The sequence below is a fragment of the Lissotriton helveticus genome, chromosome 6, assembly GCF_964261635.1.
Source record: "Lissotriton helveticus chromosome 6, aLisHel1.1, whole genome shotgun sequence".
In the NCBI taxonomy this organism is placed as follows: domain Eukaryota; kingdom Metazoa; phylum Chordata; class Amphibia; order Caudata; family Salamandridae; genus Lissotriton; species Lissotriton helveticus.
Window position 1 is genome coordinate 1,851,095,413 of NC_136067.1, and position 18,617 is coordinate 1,851,114,029.

The window sequence follows — 18,617 nt, forward strand, 5'->3', positions numbered from 1 at the left end:
GCTTGCTTGAAACCAGTGGCAAAGTGAGCAAGGGACTCACGTCTGAAAATACCGTGTCACACTTGTGGCGGCCAAAAGCGGTACAAAAGGGGGTGGTAATGGACGGAGCATCTGAACCAATCAAACACTCGCACCCAGTCAAAAGATCTGGGTTTAATCCATCACCGTTCTTTAGCCCACTCTGCCACCCCAGTTCAGACATGGCTATATGCAAATCAGTATGACCCTGTGCCTCATGGGAACAGTCCAGCCCGAACTGCCAAGCCATGCCTTCCCTGGACAGGAAACAAGCTTCCGAGGACCGGTTTCTGGCATTACAGCCGTCTTCAGCCCGGCTTGCTTGAAACCAGTGGCAAAGTGAGCAAGGTACTCACGTCTGACCATACCCTGCCACACTTGTGGCGGCCAAAAGTGGTACAAAAGGGGGTGGTAATGGACGGAGCATCTGAACCAATCAAACACTCACACCCAGTCAAAAGATCTGGGTTTAATCCATCACCGTTCTTTAGCCCACTCTGCCACCCCAGTTCAGACATGGCTATATGCAAATCAGTCTGACCCTGTGCCTCATGGGAACAGTCCAGCCAGAAACTGCCAAGCCATGCCTTCCCTGGACAGGAATCAAGCTTCCGAGGACCGGTTTCTGGCATTACAGCCATCTTCAGCCCGGCTTGCTTGAAACCAGTGGCAAAGTGAGCAAGGGACTCACGCCTGAGCATACCCTGCCACACTTGTGGCGGCCAAAAGCGGTACAAAAGGGGGTGGTAATGGACGGAGCATCTGAACCAATCAAACACTCACACCCAGTCAAAAGATCTGGGTTTAATCCATCACCATTCTTTAGCCCACTCTGCCACCCCAGTTCAGACATGGCTATATGCAAATCAGTCTGACCCTGTGCCTTGTGGGAACAGTCCAGCCCGAACTGCCAAGCCATGCCTTCCCTGGACAGGAAACAAGCTTCCGAGGACCGGTTTCTGGCATTACAGCCGTCTTCAGCCCGGCTTGCTTGAATCCAGTGGCAAAGTAAGCAAGGGACTCACGTCTGAGAATACCCTGCCACACTTGTGACGGCCAAAAGCAGTACAAAAGGGGGTGGTAATGGACGGAACATCTGAACCAATCAAACACTCACACCCAGTCAAAAGATCTGGGTTTAATCCATCACCGTTCTTTAGCCCACTCTGCCACCCCAGTTCAGACATGGCTATATGCAAATCAGTATGACCCTGTGCCTCATGGGAACAGTCCAGCCCGAACTGCCAAGCCATGCCTTCCCTGGACAGGAAACAAGCTTCCGAGGACCGGTTTCTGGCATTACAGCCGTCTTCAGCCCGGCTTGCTTGAAACCAATGGCAAAGTGAGCAAGGGACTCACGTCTGACCATACCCTGCCACACTTGTGGCGGCCAAAAGCGGTACAAAAGGGGGTGGTAATGGACGGAGCATCTGAACCAATCAAACACTCACACCCAGTCAAAAGATCTGGGTTTAATCCATCACCGTTCTTTAGCCCACTCTGCCACCCCAGTTCAGACATGGCTATATGCAAATCAGTCTGACCCTGTGCCTCATGGAAACAGTCCAGCCCGAACTGCCAAGCCATGCCTTCCCTGGACAGGAATCAAGCTTCCGAGGACCGGTTTCTGGCATTACAGCCGTCTTCAGCCCGGCTTGCTTGAAACCAGTGGCAAAGTGGGCAAGGGACTCACGCCTGAGCATACCCTGCCACACTTGTGGCGGCCAAAAGCGGTACAAAAGGGGGTGGTAATGGACGGAGCATCTGAACCAATCAAACACTCACACCCAGTCAAAAGATCTGGGTTTAATCCACCACCGTTCTTTAGCCCACTCTGCCACCCCAGTTCAGACATGGCTATATGCAAATCAGTCTGACCCTGTGCCTCATGGGAACAGTCCAGCCCGAACTGCCAAGCCATGCCTTCCCTGGACAGGAAACAAGCTTCTAGGGACCGGTTTCTGGCATTACAGCCGTCTTCAGCCCGGCTTGCTTGAAACCAGCGGCAAAGTGAGCAAGGGACTCACGTCTGAGCATACCCTGCCACACTTGTGGCGGCCAAAAGCGGTACAAAAGGGGGTGGTAATGGACGGAGCATCTGAACCAATCAAACACTCACACCCAGTCAAAAGATCTGGGTTTAATCCATCACCGTTCTTTAGCCCACTCTGCCATCCCAGTTCAGACATGGCTATATGCAAATCAGTCTGAACTTGTGCCTCATGGGAACAGTCCAGCCCGAACTGCCAAGCCATGCCTTCCCTGGACATGAAACAAGCTTCCGAGGACCGGTTTCTGGCATTACAGCCGTCTTCAGCCCGGCTTGCTTGAAACCAGTGGCAAAGTGATTTTTAATTTTGTATTCTTCATGTTTGCAAAAATGTTTGCTCTTTCATATGAAAGAGCTGCACACCAAGGTTTTAAGTGTTTGTGGGAAAGGTGATCATGTGACCATGTATTACATGGGATAAAGTACCCCTGGCATACATAAGGAGATTTCAAATCACCTCGGAGTTCCACAACCTTGTAAAGGAACTCGGCCTACAGCAGTGTTCTTCTATATGGTTACTGAATTCCTCAGTGACTTGTAATCTCCTTATAATGTACGGCAGGGGGAACTTTATCCCTTATATCACAATCTACCAAGTCATGTAAAACCTCAAAACATACCTTATTGCGCCAGATGACAGAAATTTCAGGATCCCCGCCTGGCAGCTGGTCAGTGTTTCTAACCCTGCCCTTACAGCGGTATTTTATATACATTTATTTTGCATAATGTAATGTGGTGCAAGCAAGGGTCAGTTCATATTTTGTTACAAAGAATATTGAACAATACAACTTGTTTGAAAAATAGTTATACATAGAAGCTTACTGCTAGGTTACTTCCTTCTTGCTACAAGGCAGAAGAGACTATGTCAACTCTCCTTGTTGCCGTATGATAGTTTCTGAGTTCTTGTTCAGCACATGCATGAGAAAATGAAAATGTACCTTCTATGAATTGTTACGGTGAGATTAAGAAAAAAAAGCAGTTATTAGCTACAACATTCAAACATGCTAGCCTGCTTTCTCGGATCTACACTTGCACAGAACACTCCATCAAAGAAAATGCACAAAGAAAAGTAAATGTGAGCACTTAACCAGGACAGTTTTGTATGCAACACTGAAAATATATATAAAAGCCTGCCACATATACCACCCGTCCTGTCCGCAAATGTAATAGTTGACAGTCACTCGCCTATATCGTATATGCTTTTCAGTACCATAACTAGGTATTTTTAATGTCAGCATTAACTATATACCATAGTATTGAATGTTTGAATGTATAAGGATACGGATCGCAAGCGTCAAAAATTGCTCAATGGGCTTTCAGTATTGCATTACTCTGTACTTCAAACCATCAGGTCTTCCAAGTGTGTTTTTTCAGTGAAATATTCGAACCCTGAATCGTTTCTTACCGACTAGAAATGCTGAGAACATTACAATTTCTTAATTGTACCAACAACTTTGCTCTTGCTTTACTCAAAATCTTCATCATCTAAATCAGACTTGGAAAACCACCTGAGCAATCGAATAAATGTAGTTCTTTATCATCAGTATTGCAAATAATACTGTTCCACTGTTGGACCTGGGGTCTCCAAGTCACATAGGGTAGCTTGGCACTAAATGGAAAGGCTTAATTCAAAGGCACATGCGTTAAGTTTGCGTCACACCCTTCACTAACATAACGTCCATCCACTCAAAAATAAGGACACTACACCAGGTTGGAAAAATACGGCCTGTTTTATAAAAGTAGATCTTTAGAATCTTTCAGACTTTTAGTAGTATACATCCTTATCGTAGGAAATGTTTCTATAAGACATTCATAAATCTGCACATTACTTCAATGGATTTTCTTTTCCCCACATTGGAATTACTTCCACAGATTCCCTGACACCTTAACTTTTCAGCAGTGTTATAACACTTCGATTGAGATAATTAGACAGATCATCACACTCCAGGGAGAAAGTCGGATTGTACATTACCCTGGGATTTTCGTAGGCAACAGCAGCTGGGAGTTACAGTTATTTAGATATTGGTTCCTTCGATGGTACACTTGAAAAATTGTATTTTGTGGTGGTCTATCTAAAAGGAGATGGAACAGGAAGGTTATCTCATCACATTACACAACTTACAAAGCATACCCTTTACTCTAGGATGGTCTGGATATCTCGATTACACCATTCAGACCTCCATCCTCTGCCCCATGTTATTCCCTAGTGACTATCCGGCTCACTTCTGAAACGGCTTTATGCCCTAATCTCTCATATCGTTTACTTGTGCCTGAAATCTCTCCCTTCTACAACACCCTAATGACAATCAGCCACAGGAAGAACCAGCCTGGCGCTTGAAGGAACTGTTCTCGGTGAAGCAAGTCTGGTTTTTCAAGTTGGTGGGCTGAAGGGTCACTGACTAGGCCTTCATTCAGTCACGATACGGGCCTGGTTGAAATCTCCTCCACCGCCCCCGCTATTCCGGTTTCCCAGCTTACTTCTGTTTTGTGGCTCTGTCCCTCAGATTCCCCTCAGCACCGGCTCCGTGTTCCTGACTGGCGAAGGCTCCACTTCCCGCGGGCTTGGCTCGCCGTTCTTCACTCTATGAGCCCTTGGGTGCGCGAGCGGAAGCTTACGCGTTCCTCCTCCTCCTGGCTCCGCACAAACGCAGGTCTCCGCCTTCGTCCGGTCTCCTCTGGCATCACCCCGCCTCTTCCTGCGTCGCTGCCGTCTGACTCCCGGGGTTTACCTCGGCTTCGGTCGTCCTCGCAGGGCATCTGCTGAACTCCTCACCTCCACCGCAGGCGGATTCCTCGCCGAGCCACAGCTGACCTTAGGGCTTCCACTCGGTGAGTGCTCTTTCCACTTTTAGTGGCGGACACACGCTTGTCTTTCGCAGCGCGACCTCAGCATTCAAAGTTCCGTGCTGGTGAGAGGAGGTCTCACAGCCCGGCCAGATAGTGCTCTATTCAGCATAGACGAGCGGAGCTGAGTAATCCCACAGGCTGGGTTGACTCCTCCAAATCAGCCGTCACTGCATCCGGAATTGTGAACCAGTTTCCTCTTACTATTCCAACATCAGTTGGCCATGCCTTTTAATGTCCAAAAAGCACTATGAAGCGATGGGTAGCTTCACTCTGGCAGGGCTTAGTCAACAGAAGGGGGGGTTGCGTCATCACAGTAGAGCCGCCGGCCTATAAGTCGATCTAGCTTCTCCCAGTGCGCCTCCTTCCCCTCACAATTGCCTCACTCCTTACCAGGACCCAACCAAGTTCTCTGGTCCCTCTAAAATGGCCGCCCTACAGTTGGCCTATTTATACCCCAGGTTCCATGTGTCCAGAACAGGCCAGAAGGTTCTAGATCCCCCCATACAAATCTATGGCCAGTCCCCGAGGTAATCAGTTGTGGCAGTTTGTGTGTTTTGTGAAATCCAGTCAGGAAGGCCCCTAGGCCTCAGAAAAAACTATGAGGGCAAAGAGCACCTAACCCCTGGGTCAACACCTCAAAAATCCAGTGAGCGTCAAAAATGAAAAGTTTGAGGGGCAAAAAGGGGACGAAAATAAATAATTAATTAGGAGGGACTACCCTAAGAGCAGACAGGTCTAACATCCACCCACTAGTATTATAGGAGTAACTCCATACAAAAAGGCGTGGTTTACTATCCTATAATTTTTAGGCTGATCCTACAGTGCATTTAAATGCACTGCATATCCCATTACTAGCTGCCTGTAAGTGTTTTAGGCATGCAACATTGTTTCTATGGTCTCTATGAATGCTCAGGGGTCGGCTATCTGTAGTATCTGTGTATTCCGTTGCCCTACATATACTTATAAAGTATAATAATCATCTTCTACTACATCATGCTTCCATAACAATTAAACTATACTAGCTAATTTGTCAAGGCTTGCATTTGAAAGCTTGTCAGTATTTGGCCAGTAAGCAATATAGTTGCTTTCTGTGGTGGTGGAAATAGTTTATAAACACTACAATCAACTCTTAAATTCACAGAGACTACGTAGCTGAGCCTTCTTTCCAAACAACAGCACCTTTTTGGAAATCGGACTATGTATGCGGAATTTTTCATCATTCTTAATTCTTCAGCAATCTTTTGCTTTGGGGAATATCAGTGTACATTTGTTATTCAGATCAGTCAAATTGCAATCACTGTGTAAAGTGATCTTTTTGCACATGAATGAAATATCCAATGGGGCGAACACAATCTGCTGTACGTCAGAATACAGTTTATTCTTCTAGCAAACAAAGTGATAAGAGTGGGATTTTCAAAGAATATCATAAAAGAGCACTAATTAATTGAGTATATCAACACATTTCTTTCTTCAATCAACAATCCTCAAAATGTAAACCATTTATTGGTATTGATGAACCCACAAATCAACCATTTGATTGTTCACTTTTCATATGGAGTAATTGAGTAACTCAAATTCCTGTACAGAGTCTCGGTGTGTCACCATTTGTTGATAATCTTTCATACCATAAGATTCTGACATGATAGAGTCATAGGTAAGGTTCCATGGTTGTGTGGTTTCAATAGCTGTAAACCAGTTTGCAATGCAAATGTAACTTTGTGTTACTGCTCTGGCTTGTAGCTTCCTAATGTTTCTTTCATAGCTTTCAAATCAGAATATGTCAATTCTGAAACAGACTATAACTCTTCTTTCAGCATTCTAATATCTCATTCAATTATTCTGAGTGTACATAGCCACTAATATGAAGTATATAATAATGATAAATACACTTGAAATTAAAGAATTTTCGAGAGCTTTTTAATCTGAGCAAACATTTTTCTGAAACATATTTGGATGTGAACCACCATGGACCAAATGTATTGATTGGCAGGATATAATAACTAATAACAGAATGAAAATATTTATTTTTAGGTGACTCAATGCTTGTTTATTTATTTATATAAAGTTTTAGAGAGCGCAAATGTAACCAGTTAGGGTATCAGATCGCTTCACAGGGAAAACACGTTGCATACAGGTTTGACACAGGGAAAAAAGCAAAAAAACGGATAGGGATAGAGGGAAGTGACTACATTAGGACATAACCAGGGTATATACAATAATCAGGGGCCAACAAGCCAGCAAAATGCAATGAAAGCCAGCAATTACATACGCACGGTGACGCGTCAGCGATATGCAGAGAGAGTCCACAATTACATATGCAGGAATAATGAATCAGTACAGATAATAGGAGCAGCCAAGCAAACAAGAGCTATTTCAGAATAACCAGAGCACTGCCGCGGAGCAGAGTGCAAGATGAAAAAAAATTAAGGGAGGAATTTGCTCATTAGGAATGTTTTAGTTTCCTTCTTGAAGGTTTACAGAGAAGGGATTCTTCTGATGGAGGACTGCAGCGAGTTCCCTGTTCTGGGTGCAGCCCCAGAGGAGGCACGATGATAAGTTTTATCCTTACAGAAGCGTGGTGGCTGGAGCATAAGGTCTCTGGCGGACCGGGAGTTTCTGATTCCCCCTGATTCTGATTGCTTGTGTTTGTAATATAGAGTCAAAAAACATAGTTGACGCCAGTTGCTGTTAGTGAAGTACCTACTGTGTCCATCTAGGATGTAAGACTTTTGTGTTCTGGATGCTGACCTTTGTGACAGCCTCTAAGGCTGGATGGGAGTCACAACAATTATGTGTTTTCCCTGAGCCTATGATATTTCCTTCACAACAGAAGTCTGAACTGCAGTCAGTATTTTTTTCTGTGAGGCATTTCTTTCTGTGGGGGCAAAATGCATCTCTGCATTGGAAAATAAATACTGATTCATATGCAATTGATTCAGTGTCACCCTTGTTGAAAGTGATTTATGTGTAGCCGGGGGTTTTAACATGTGTATGCAAGTGTTTTGAAGCTAGCATATAAGTTTGTACTGCTCGCAAGATCTGTGTATGTTCTGATGTCCAATGTGTTTTTGAAAGTCTGGAAGTATTAAGTCATAAAAAGGTTTTAGCCATTGTACATAATCTGGTATGTATATTCTACCAAAAGTTAGAAAGTACAAAAGTGATTGTAGCTTTTTCATTGTGTTGGGTGGGTGTAAGAGTGCACATTTCTGTAGGAAATAGCACACTAAGTGTTAGACTTGGCACCACTGGCGTGGGTTCCTCCTGTATTTTTTGCCTTTGCCTCTTGTGTTTTTGCCATGTGTTGGACTCCATTTCGCTGGTCTAGATTCTTTGGGCACTTTGCCACTGCTGTTCAGTGCCAAAGCACAAGTGCTCCCTTTGTGAATTGTTGTATGGATTAGTGATTCCATGATTGGCATACTTGATTTACTAGTCAGACCCTAGTACAGTGCACTGTGTGTGCCCAGGGCCTGTAAATCATATCCTGCTAGTGAGCTGCAGCACTGATTGTGCCACCCACAGAAGCAGACTGTAAAATGGGACTCTGGCCTGTCATTGCAGAGCCTGTGTTCACATACTTGCCAGTCCCTAAGATTCCCTTTTCTTACACGTTAGGCACCCCTAAGGTAGGCTCAAGAGACCCCTATAGGCAGGGTGCATTGTTTGTGAAAGGTAGGACATGTACTGATGTGTGTGGCATGTGCTGAAAGTGAAATACTGCCAATTTCATTTTTCGCTATTGCAAGGCTACCTGCTCCCATAGGATAGAATGGGAGTATGTTTATAACCTCTTATAAACAGAACTGCCCCTGGGAACAAGGTAGGAGGCTAAAGTTTGATATGCCTGAACTCAGAATGTTAAAATGCATCTTTTAGAGATGGTGATTTGTACAGACTGTGCTTGAAAAAACCACGTTTAGAAAGTATCCGCACAGCAGGGCTTGCATTGTGAACGGTGCGGTGATCTCGGACTTCGGAGGTCATTGCACATGATGGGGGGTACAGCGCGATTTCTTGAGCCGTGGCAGGCACTGCAATGGTTTCTTCTGCAATGCATCGGAAACAGGTACAGATGTGTCACGCTTCTTCGATGTTGTATGGATTTTCCAAGCTCCCACCAGAAAACAGTTCTCTAGAGGTCCAAAACAAAAGCAGGCACCTCTTGTAGATCAGAACTTCCAGCAAGGAAGTTCAGTGGAGCTGGTGGTGAATCTTTGTGTCCTTGAGACTTCAGAACAGGAGGCAAGCTCAGTTTCAAGCCCTTGGAGATCTTTTTCTCAAGCAGGTGACAAAGCAAACATCAAAGTCCTTTTCTCCTTTCCTTGGCAGCAAGCAGCCACCGCAGGCCAACCGCAGACAGCAAACAGCACAGGGGCAGTATTCCTCCACAGCTTCTCCGGCTCTTCTCCTTGGCATCTCCGAATCTTCTTCCATCTGGTGGGAACCTTACCCATAATTGCGTTAATAGTGACTGGACTAATTCCTTGCATTGCTAAATGCAGTTGTGAAGCTTGAGCAGCCCTCGCTGGGTATGTTGTTATTCTTTGCCTAACGAACTGTGTCCTACGTCTGTATAATCTAACTCTAGTTCATAAGCGTCTTCACTGCTTTGTGTGATTTTTAACTCTTTTTAGTTTACAACTGGGGGGTGGTATTGCTTAGCTTTTAAATTTGCACTCCCCCTTTCTGCATTCTTTGTTCTGCCGCGGCACTGCAGTTTGATGCAGAGAGAGTGCTTTGTGGGTTGTCCACTTCCTAGTTGCCATTCTGGCTTGCCATTTTGGGAGAAGCTTAGTGATCTAGGAATCTTTGCTCACTTGTCAGAGACGCCTATTTAGGGCAAATGAAAATATGCAGCGGACGCGCTGCCAGCATTCTGAAGGCATGCCCAAGGCAAGCCTGTCTGCGTCTGAAGGCTGCCAGATGCCAGGAACTCTGCTGCTTTGACTAGAAAAGTTAATTCTATAACACATTTACACTACTAATCTGCAGATCTCCAGCTCTACAATCCCACACGCAGGAACTCTGACTTGTTCCTTACGGTGCCCAGGCCATTTCCCTCCTAACCTAGAAGGGCCTGTCTCTTGTTTAATATGCAAGTTCTCCTGTTCCTTTATTCTCTCTCTCTCCATCTAGTATTCTTTTAGCAGCTAGTTTCCTGCCAGTTAACTCCAAGGGCCTACCTCCCATAAAGAGTCAGATGCCCGATTGACAGTTCGTCACTCACAGACCAGCATACCCCTCTTCCCCTGCGCTCTAACAAGCTCGTATTGTAATATTAGAACAATGTCAAAACATGCAACAGAACTCTGGGACTTGTGTACTTTCCTATCATCTGACATGTGTCTTTTAACTGAAAGTTGTCTGAACCCAGCCGTGTAGCCATGTATTCCGTTAGCTCTGCCACAGCCATATCAATTGTTAATTCTGGATAGATAGGCCAGTCCAGGCAGGGGCGTGGCTTTTGCTTTCAGAGACAGTCAACATAGTGGTAGTCGAGACCCTGCTAGCTGAGTGGGTAGAAATGATTGTGTTTAGAATTGATCTCTGGGCTACTGATTTCTGGAAGGGTGCACTGATTTACCATCTGCCGGGAGCAAAGAGAGATTTCAGTCACCTTCTTGCAGAGCTCATCACTCCTCATATTCTGTCTTCTGAGCACTTTGTACTATTGGGGGATTTTAATTTCCATGGTGAAAACACAAAAATGGATGAGGTAGCACAGCTTCTAGCCAACATAGAGACGTTACGCCTAACTCAGATCATTGTGGTTACCACCCACTCGGCAGGTTATACTCTAGACCTGATCTTTACCAACTCCCTTGAACATAGGTGTGAAACCCCCATACTGCTTCTTTGGATGGACCATTATCTGATAAATGTCAAAGTTCCTAAGACATATAAACCTGTGCTACCCAAGAAAGATACCAGGCAGGCTAAAATACAATGGAAATCTGTTTCACTTGCCTCTTTTGCTATGGCATTTGCTCCTCCTGTGCCTTCAAGTGAATCAGACATGGGCGACGCTCTGGCCAATTTCCCTGATTCTTTGACTAGGGGCCTTGACCCAGTAGCCCCCCTCAAAATTTCTGCAGCCACCCGCAAAAGAAACAATGCCGCTTGGTTTTTGCCTGATCTGAAACATGAAAAATCTAAGTGTAAAAAACTAGAAGGGAAATGGAGTAAGACTAAATCACTTTCAGTTAAAGAAGCACCAAACCTGCTGCTTAAGAGGTATCATCATAATATTAAAACAGTTTTGAGAATAGTTTTTTCAAAGGACATTGAGTAAACAGGAAATTCCTCAAAAGTGCTTTTTAAAATGCTTAATGACTTTATCAAACCACGTGCTAGTGTGCATGTCCCGAGAATTATGCGACACACACTAGCCAATTTATTTGAAGAAAAAATGAATAAAATCTATGCAAACTTCCCTACTTCCCTGAACCAGTCAAATAACACTCCTGATTTTTATCTGCCTTCTCCTTGGATCACTTTTTATCTAGAGAGTTTTACACCATGTGCATCAAAGCAGATCCTTGGTCTGCTAGAATCAGCCAAATCAGGATCCCCACTGGAACCTTTGCCCACCCAGCATTATGGCAAGTATTTCCAGCTTAATCACCCCTTTTATCATGTCCCTTTTTAACCTTTCCATGGACCTAGCTTCTGTTCCCATTGCATGGAAAACTGCTCTAGTCTACCCCATTTTAAAGAAACCAAACGTTGACCCAAGCATTCCAGTGTATTTTCGGCCCTCTCCTCCGCAAACTTCTGGAACGCATCTCTCTGCCTTCTTGGAAAAATGCAGGCTTCTCGATCCCTCCCAGTCTGGGTTTAGAGCATGACACACCAGCGCTTGTTGCTGTCACTGACTCTTTTAGACTGTTCCTGGATGCTGGCACTCCAGCAATGCTAGTACTTCTAGATTTGACTGTGGCCTTCTATACGGTCTCACATGGGATTGTCATTTGCAGGCTGCATGACATTAGGGTCTATGGTAAGGCCCTTAAATGGGTCATCGACTTCCTAAAAGATTGTATTCAATCCATCTCTTTTGAGGCCCTTCAAATCTCGCACCATGCCTGTTGACAAAGTGGTACCACAGGGTTCCACACTTAGCCCTCGTTATTCAACGTCTATGTTGCCCCTTGCATGGATCATCAAGGCAATGGGCTTCGAGGCAATTTCATATGCAGATGATACACAATTGGTCATCTCTTTTGAGCAAGACCTAGAAGGGGTTAAACCCTGCTTCTTTGAATATATGAAGAAATAGCTTTCTGAATATCTAGTAATTGTTTACAACTGAACGAAGAAAAAACTGAGATACTCCTATTTGGTAAAGCTGAGGAAGTTGGATTAGTGGCTCCCTGAATTGGGGCCAGTCCCATTCCCAAAGTAAGTAGCAAAAAACCTGGGCGTAAAATTGGCCCTCACCCTCCCCATGAAAGAGCACAGATCTACCATCTGTGAAAGCTGCTTCCCAATCATGCAAGTACTAAAAAAAGCTTTCACTTGGCTCCCTTCAACAGAAAAACTGTTATGCAAGCCCTAATCAAAAGTCATTTAGACTAAGGCAATGCTTTACTGTTTGCTGCAAACAAAGCGTTGCTGTCCAAATTACAAGTGATACAAAACTCGGCAGCCAGACTGATTTGGAATCTTACGCCTAGATCCTCTTCTGCCCTGATCCTAAGCTCTTTGCACTGTTTAGCCACCAGGAAAAGGCTAATTTTTAAGATATGCTGTCTTACAAACAAGTCACTATCTGAAAATTCTCCATCTTACCTGCAATGCAGCCTCATGCGTCATAATCCAACCAGACTGTTACGATCTAAAGATAAAGCATGTTTGCAAATTCTGCAGATTTGCACAGCCAGAAATGGCGGGAGGGCTTTCTCCTCTCTCATCCCATGCATTGGAACATACTGCCTCTTATATATCAGATGTCTGGAGTTGGAAATTTAAAATAAATGTTTAAAATATAGCTTTTCAGGTCGAGTGGTTCAACTCAGTTAGTCCTGCTTGCCCTTATGAGACTAGCGCCAAGATATTCCTTCAGGAATGATTTGTTTATGTGCTATATCAAATGCTGATAACATAAAAGAACTAGACCTGTGTAAAGTGTGCACAGCTCTCCTGCTGGGAGTGCTGCTATCTGTGGATATGGTGTGTAGCCGGCTATGCCTGGCCATGTTGCCCCTTCACTGCTGAGGGGACCCAGTTTTAACATTTGCTAGTGGATTTGGTAGGGCACCATGGAACTATTTTGTGTGTTCCTGAAATGTAAGTGCGATTTCAAAATCTTCATAAACTCCGTAATTGTTAGGAATTACTGCTTCAGTGTATGAGTGAACCCTTGCATTGTTGGTGATTTCTGCCAGAAATGTTACCCATGAATGGAATACCTCTGTTTTATACACTTTGTGGGCCTCTACCACAACGGTAACATCCCTTCCTGCAAGAGTGAGCCCATGGTGTTGTAGCATCTGTGTCTGCAGTTTAGCGGTAAACCCTCTGGTACTGCATTAGCCATTTTAATTAATGGAATTCAGAGAAGACAACTATAGGGATTAAACTTTTGAAAGGTACCAGCTTGAATGACCTACAGACAGAAATAGGTGTTCCCTATTTTAGCTGAGTAGGATGTTTTCCATAACACCACAGACGTCTTCTCTAAAATTGTGACTGGGGCTTTGGGCACACTTAAAACAACTACCCATGAGACCCATTAAATAAGTACCTACCCTATAGCGTTTGTGGCGCCATGTTGTATGGTTCCTATTAATTCATTAAGACTATGCGCTTGAACAACCTATGCGTCAAAACTATAGGAACTGAGTCCACTCATATCATCAGAATATGTTGACCTAGTAACTGGCTAGTTCACAGTTCGCCATCTGTACCCATAAACCTATAAGTGTACCTGATGGTATCTGTAACTTCAGAACATGACAAACCTAATTTCCCCAAGGAGATTGCGGAAACAGATCTAGAGCCTTCGTTGTTATCTCAGGCATTCCCAAAGGGAGACAATAAATACACACATTTGCATTTTAAACATTTATTGAAGCAATTGGATTCCAGTGCAAAATATGGGAGCTGCAATGATTGGTAGAAGGAAACAAAGCATTGTATTTAGCATTACAAGAATAGTGAAAAAGATGAATAATTCAAAAATTATAATTATTGCATTGATTATAGGAGTACATATAATTGTTCTCCTACCTAGCACTACCTATTCTAGAATGCATAGGATGAATGTGGTTCTTCGAGATACCTTGAAGTGGTCTAACTCCCCATTTACCTTTGTGTATGTGTCACCTGAAGTCAGTCAGTGTGGTGTAGAACAGGCGGCCATACCTCTCAGGATAGTGATGAAATTCATCTGGGCTAGAAGTCAGGGATTGGGGCGACCACATCAATCCATGGAAATGCTCCTTTCCAGAACAAAGACTTGGGGCACTATATATAATGACAACTGGAGCCATTCGCACTGTGCCTGAGTTCAGATCCGGCTGTCTTTGTTTATTCTACCAATACAGAGCTGTCTCCGGAAAGACAATAATGCACAAGGATAGTTTGCGCAGTGTACTTCCTTGGACAAAACGTACAATGGTATGATAATGTGCCTATGAGGAGAAAGTATTTGTAATCAAAACACTTTTGATGTACACTATCGCATGCAAGCACGCAAGCAAAATGTGCTAAAAGTCGTCATCTAAAAAGATGTCAACTTTAAACGTGAACATGTAAAAATGAGAGCGTTTGGACTCCGGCCCTATTAACTTCACAACATTTGGTTAAGGGAGGCATGTTGGACTTGAAGCCCATGAAGTGTTTATATTCCAACAGATATACCAGACTGCATTTGTGAGTTGATGTTCTGCCAATTACAATCAAATCAATACTAATTTATACACACCTTTTGTAGTAAGAAGATTCCTGTAATGAGCTGCCATGTGATCCTGAATTAGGTACTGAGTTGACAACTTGCATGATGACCCTAGATAAAGGGCTGTGGGAATAACAGTGTTAGTCAACATCTATTCTAATGGAATAACAATATTTGAAAATGCAGAACTGCATTTTCTCTATTGCATAATTTAACAATCTCTTTGGCATTACAATTTATAATTTTATGGAACATTCAAATAAAAGGAAAACCTGGTAATTGCATGTTTTTAAAGACTAATTTGACTCTACTTATCTATTACCAACAATTTGCGGCTTTAATGTCATTGAGTACCCTTTGCTAATTTACTGTTAGGAACACGCTGCTAGACTCTGTAATCAGGTATATTGAAAACTTCTGTGTGACGGAGGGGCCGGGGAAGGGAGGACTCAACCCAAAACGTGTAGTCCACAAGCTCTTTATTGATAACTGATAACAGAAGGGGCTTGGCCCGGGGCAATGTCACTATACACTCAAGGGTTCCTTATAGCCTGTAAGACGTCTTCTCCAGACAAGATGCACAGCAGGGTCACTTTTCTCTCTTCCTGAGGCTCCACGGCTCCGGATATAAACAGGGAGGAAAGAGACACAGGAGAGCCTCGTTAGTGGCGTGGACAGGGGACACGTATGAAAGAGGGGAAGTGCAAGTGAGGGATCACCAGGTTCCACCACCGTGTGTACAGCTTCGCTATTAACAGTGCGTGCAGGGCCCCGTGGCTACCCTCGTTCTATCCTGTCCCACCCCGTGCAGTGAACAACCCCTGTAGACGCCCTCGTACCTTGGTCAGCCACACTTCTCCCCTGGAAGTGTGGCAGGGCGGCTCATGGGTCCGGTGGCCTCCTGGCTTGTCGCGTCTCTCCTTCGGTGTAACCGGCGACGTTGCTTCACTCCGTCCGTTTTCCTCTATGTCGGCGTCTTCCTCGCGGGTCGGCGTCTTCCCGTCAGGCAGCGCGCCAGGGTACATGTCCAGCACTTCCTTATTCTCCGCAGGCCCTGCTGATAGGTCCGTTGGTGATGACGATGGTGCACCGGATAGGCTGACCGGCGGAAGAGACAGGGGACTCCCCCCTGACGTCAGAGCGGGGAGGGCCAACAGCGTAGGCAGCGAAGCAAACTCGGAGCCGCTCCAAGCCACATCACGGGGATCCTGCGGACGGGGCGGAAACGGACACAAGTTAGAAGGTATGTCCCGCCCGTCCAAGTCAGGGGACACGTCCTCGTGACACATCCCACCCCCAGGATTGACCCGATCGGGGGAAATAGGATAGCGGGACAAAAAGTCAACGTTCCCCTGCAGAGAACCCTTACGATGCCGGACATCAATCTGGAAAGGCTGCAGAGCGAGGAACCATCGAAGAATCCGATCGTTGGAACCCCTGTTACGCTGGAGCCAAGTCAAGGGGGCATGATCTGTATACAAAACAAAGGGCCTCCCCTCGAGATAGTACTTCAATTTGTCGACCCCCCACCTGACAGCCAGGCATTCCTTCTCGATGGTGGAATATGCCTGTTCCCGAGGAAATAGCTTGCGACTGATGAATAGGACAGGCCTTTCTACACCCTGCACATCCTCCTGGGAAAGGACGGCCCCTATGCCAACCCCAGAGGCATCGGTTTGAAGAATGAAGGGTTTGCTGAAGTCAGGAGACACAAGGACAGAGGAGGAAGTCAGAGCGTCCTTCAAAGCCTGGAAGGCGGACAAGTGGGCGGAAGAGGGAGGAGGCAAAGAGGAGGATCTGACCGTTTTACCGAGGAGATCAGTGAGGGGACCGGCCATGTGGGCAAACTGGGAAATGAAGCGGCGGTAATACCCCACCAACCCTAGGAAGGCCCTGAGTTCCTTTTTCGTGGATGGGTAAGGCAATGCCCTAATGGCTTCGAGTTTTTCGGTCTGAGGCATGATACGGCCATCCCCAAGAAGATAGCCCAGGTACTTGACTTGCTGGAACGCTACTCTGGACTTCTTCGCATTTATATGGAGATTAGCCGCTTTTAGGCTAGACAGAATGTTTCCTAGATGGGTGATGTGTTCATCCCATGACTTACTGAACACGACAATGTCGTCCAAGTAGGCAGAAGCATAAGACAAGTGTGGGGCCAGTAGGGTGTCCATAGCCCTTTGGAATGTGGCAGGTGCCCCATGTAACCCGAAAGGCAGAACCGTGAAGTGATAGTGTCCCGAAGGGGTAGAGAAGGCTGTTTTTTCCCTGTCCTGTTCTGCCAATGGTATCTGCCAATAGCCCTTGGTGAGGTCTATGGTGGTGATGTAACGAGCCTCACCAAGGCGCTCCAGCAGTTCGTCAACCCGGGGTAATGGGTACGCGTCCTGTTTGGAAACCCTGTTCACTGCCCTAAAATCAATGCAAAAACGGATGCTCCCGTCCGGTTTTGGGACTAATACCACCGGGGAGCACCAGTTGCTATGGGAGGGCACGATTATTCCTGCGTTCAGCATGTCCTGCACTTCTTTCTGGAAGGCAAGTCGTCTCGCTTCGGGGATTCGATAGGGTTTTTGTTTTACAACCACATTAGGAAGAGTGTCAATGTGATGTTCAGCCAGGTGCGTATGTCCCGGTCGATCAGAGAAGATACCTGAAAAGGACATTAGAAGAGAACTGATTTCTTCCCTTTGTTCAGTGGACAGGTTTGGGTTAATAGGGGTATCTCCAACCGTATGGGTGTTATCTAGGATCGGAGACACAACATGGACGTCCTGGGGAGGCTTGCCCAACCACTTCTTAAGGATGTTAATGTGGTACATTTGAGTCTTTCCTCTTCCCAATTGAACGAGATATGTTGTTCGCCCTATTTTTCGGATGACTTTAAAGGGTCCTTGCCATTCCTTTCTCATTTTGTGTGACGAGGAGGGTAATAAGATAAGAACCCAATCGCCAACGTCAAGTATCCTCCACTTCTTACCTCTATCATAAAAGGCCTTCTGTTTGGTTTGGGCTATGGCCAGATGTTCATGTGCTAGCGTTCTGAGCTTGTGTAACCTGGTCTGTAGCTGGCGGGTATAATCCAGCAGAGCCTCAGCTTCCTGGGCTCCCTCGGCTTCCCAGCTATCTTTTGTTATTTCCAGGAGAGTCCTAGGGGCTCTTCCGAACAACATCTCGAATGGGGAAGTCCCTAGGCTAGACTGTTTCTGGCTACGGAGGACAAAGAGGGCAAGGGGTAGCAACTGATCCCAGTTCTTCCCGTCCCCAGACAGAAGTTTCTTTAGGGTGAGTTTTAGGGAGCCGTTGTATCGCTCGACCAATCCGTCTGTCTGGGGATGGTACACAGATGTTTTAATATGGGTGATGTTTAGCTGTCCACATACTTGTTGCATCAGACGGGAAACAAAAGGGGTGCCCTGGTCCGTAACGATTTCCCGGGGAAAACCCATACGGGAGAACACTTCCACGAGCCTCTGGGCTATGGCGGCTGAAGTGGCTGCCTTCAGAGGAAAGGCCTCTGGATAACGGGTTGCGTAATCAACAAGGACAAGGGCATATTGATGACCTCGGGATGATTTGGGCAAAGGGCCGATAAGGTCCATTCCTATGCGATCGAACGGAACCCCTATGATGGGCATGGGGACCAGGGGTACAGGAGGAGGGGTGTAAGGATTACGTGTTTGGCAAATCCTACACTCCTGACAATATTTCTGGACTTGGGCGTATACACCGGGCCAAAAGAAATGGCGTAAGATGGCTTGACTCGTCTTTTCAGCACCTGAGTGACCTGCCAATAGATGG

General features: G+C 45.5%; 1 protein-coding gene across 1 annotated transcript in view; it reads right to left on the minus strand.

Moving 5' to 3' along the window:
- Window positions 1–18,617, minus strand: part of LOC144761925 (spermatogenesis-associated protein 7-like) — a 970,202-nt gene that overhangs the window by 704,885 nt on the left and 246,700 nt on the right. Inside the window, exon 3 of the mRNA XM_078647121.1 lies at window positions 14,847–14,939. Within this exon, the coding sequence (XP_078503247.1) occupies window positions 14,847–14,939 (93 nt within the window). The remainder of the gene's footprint in view (window positions 1–14,846; window positions 14,940–18,617) is intronic.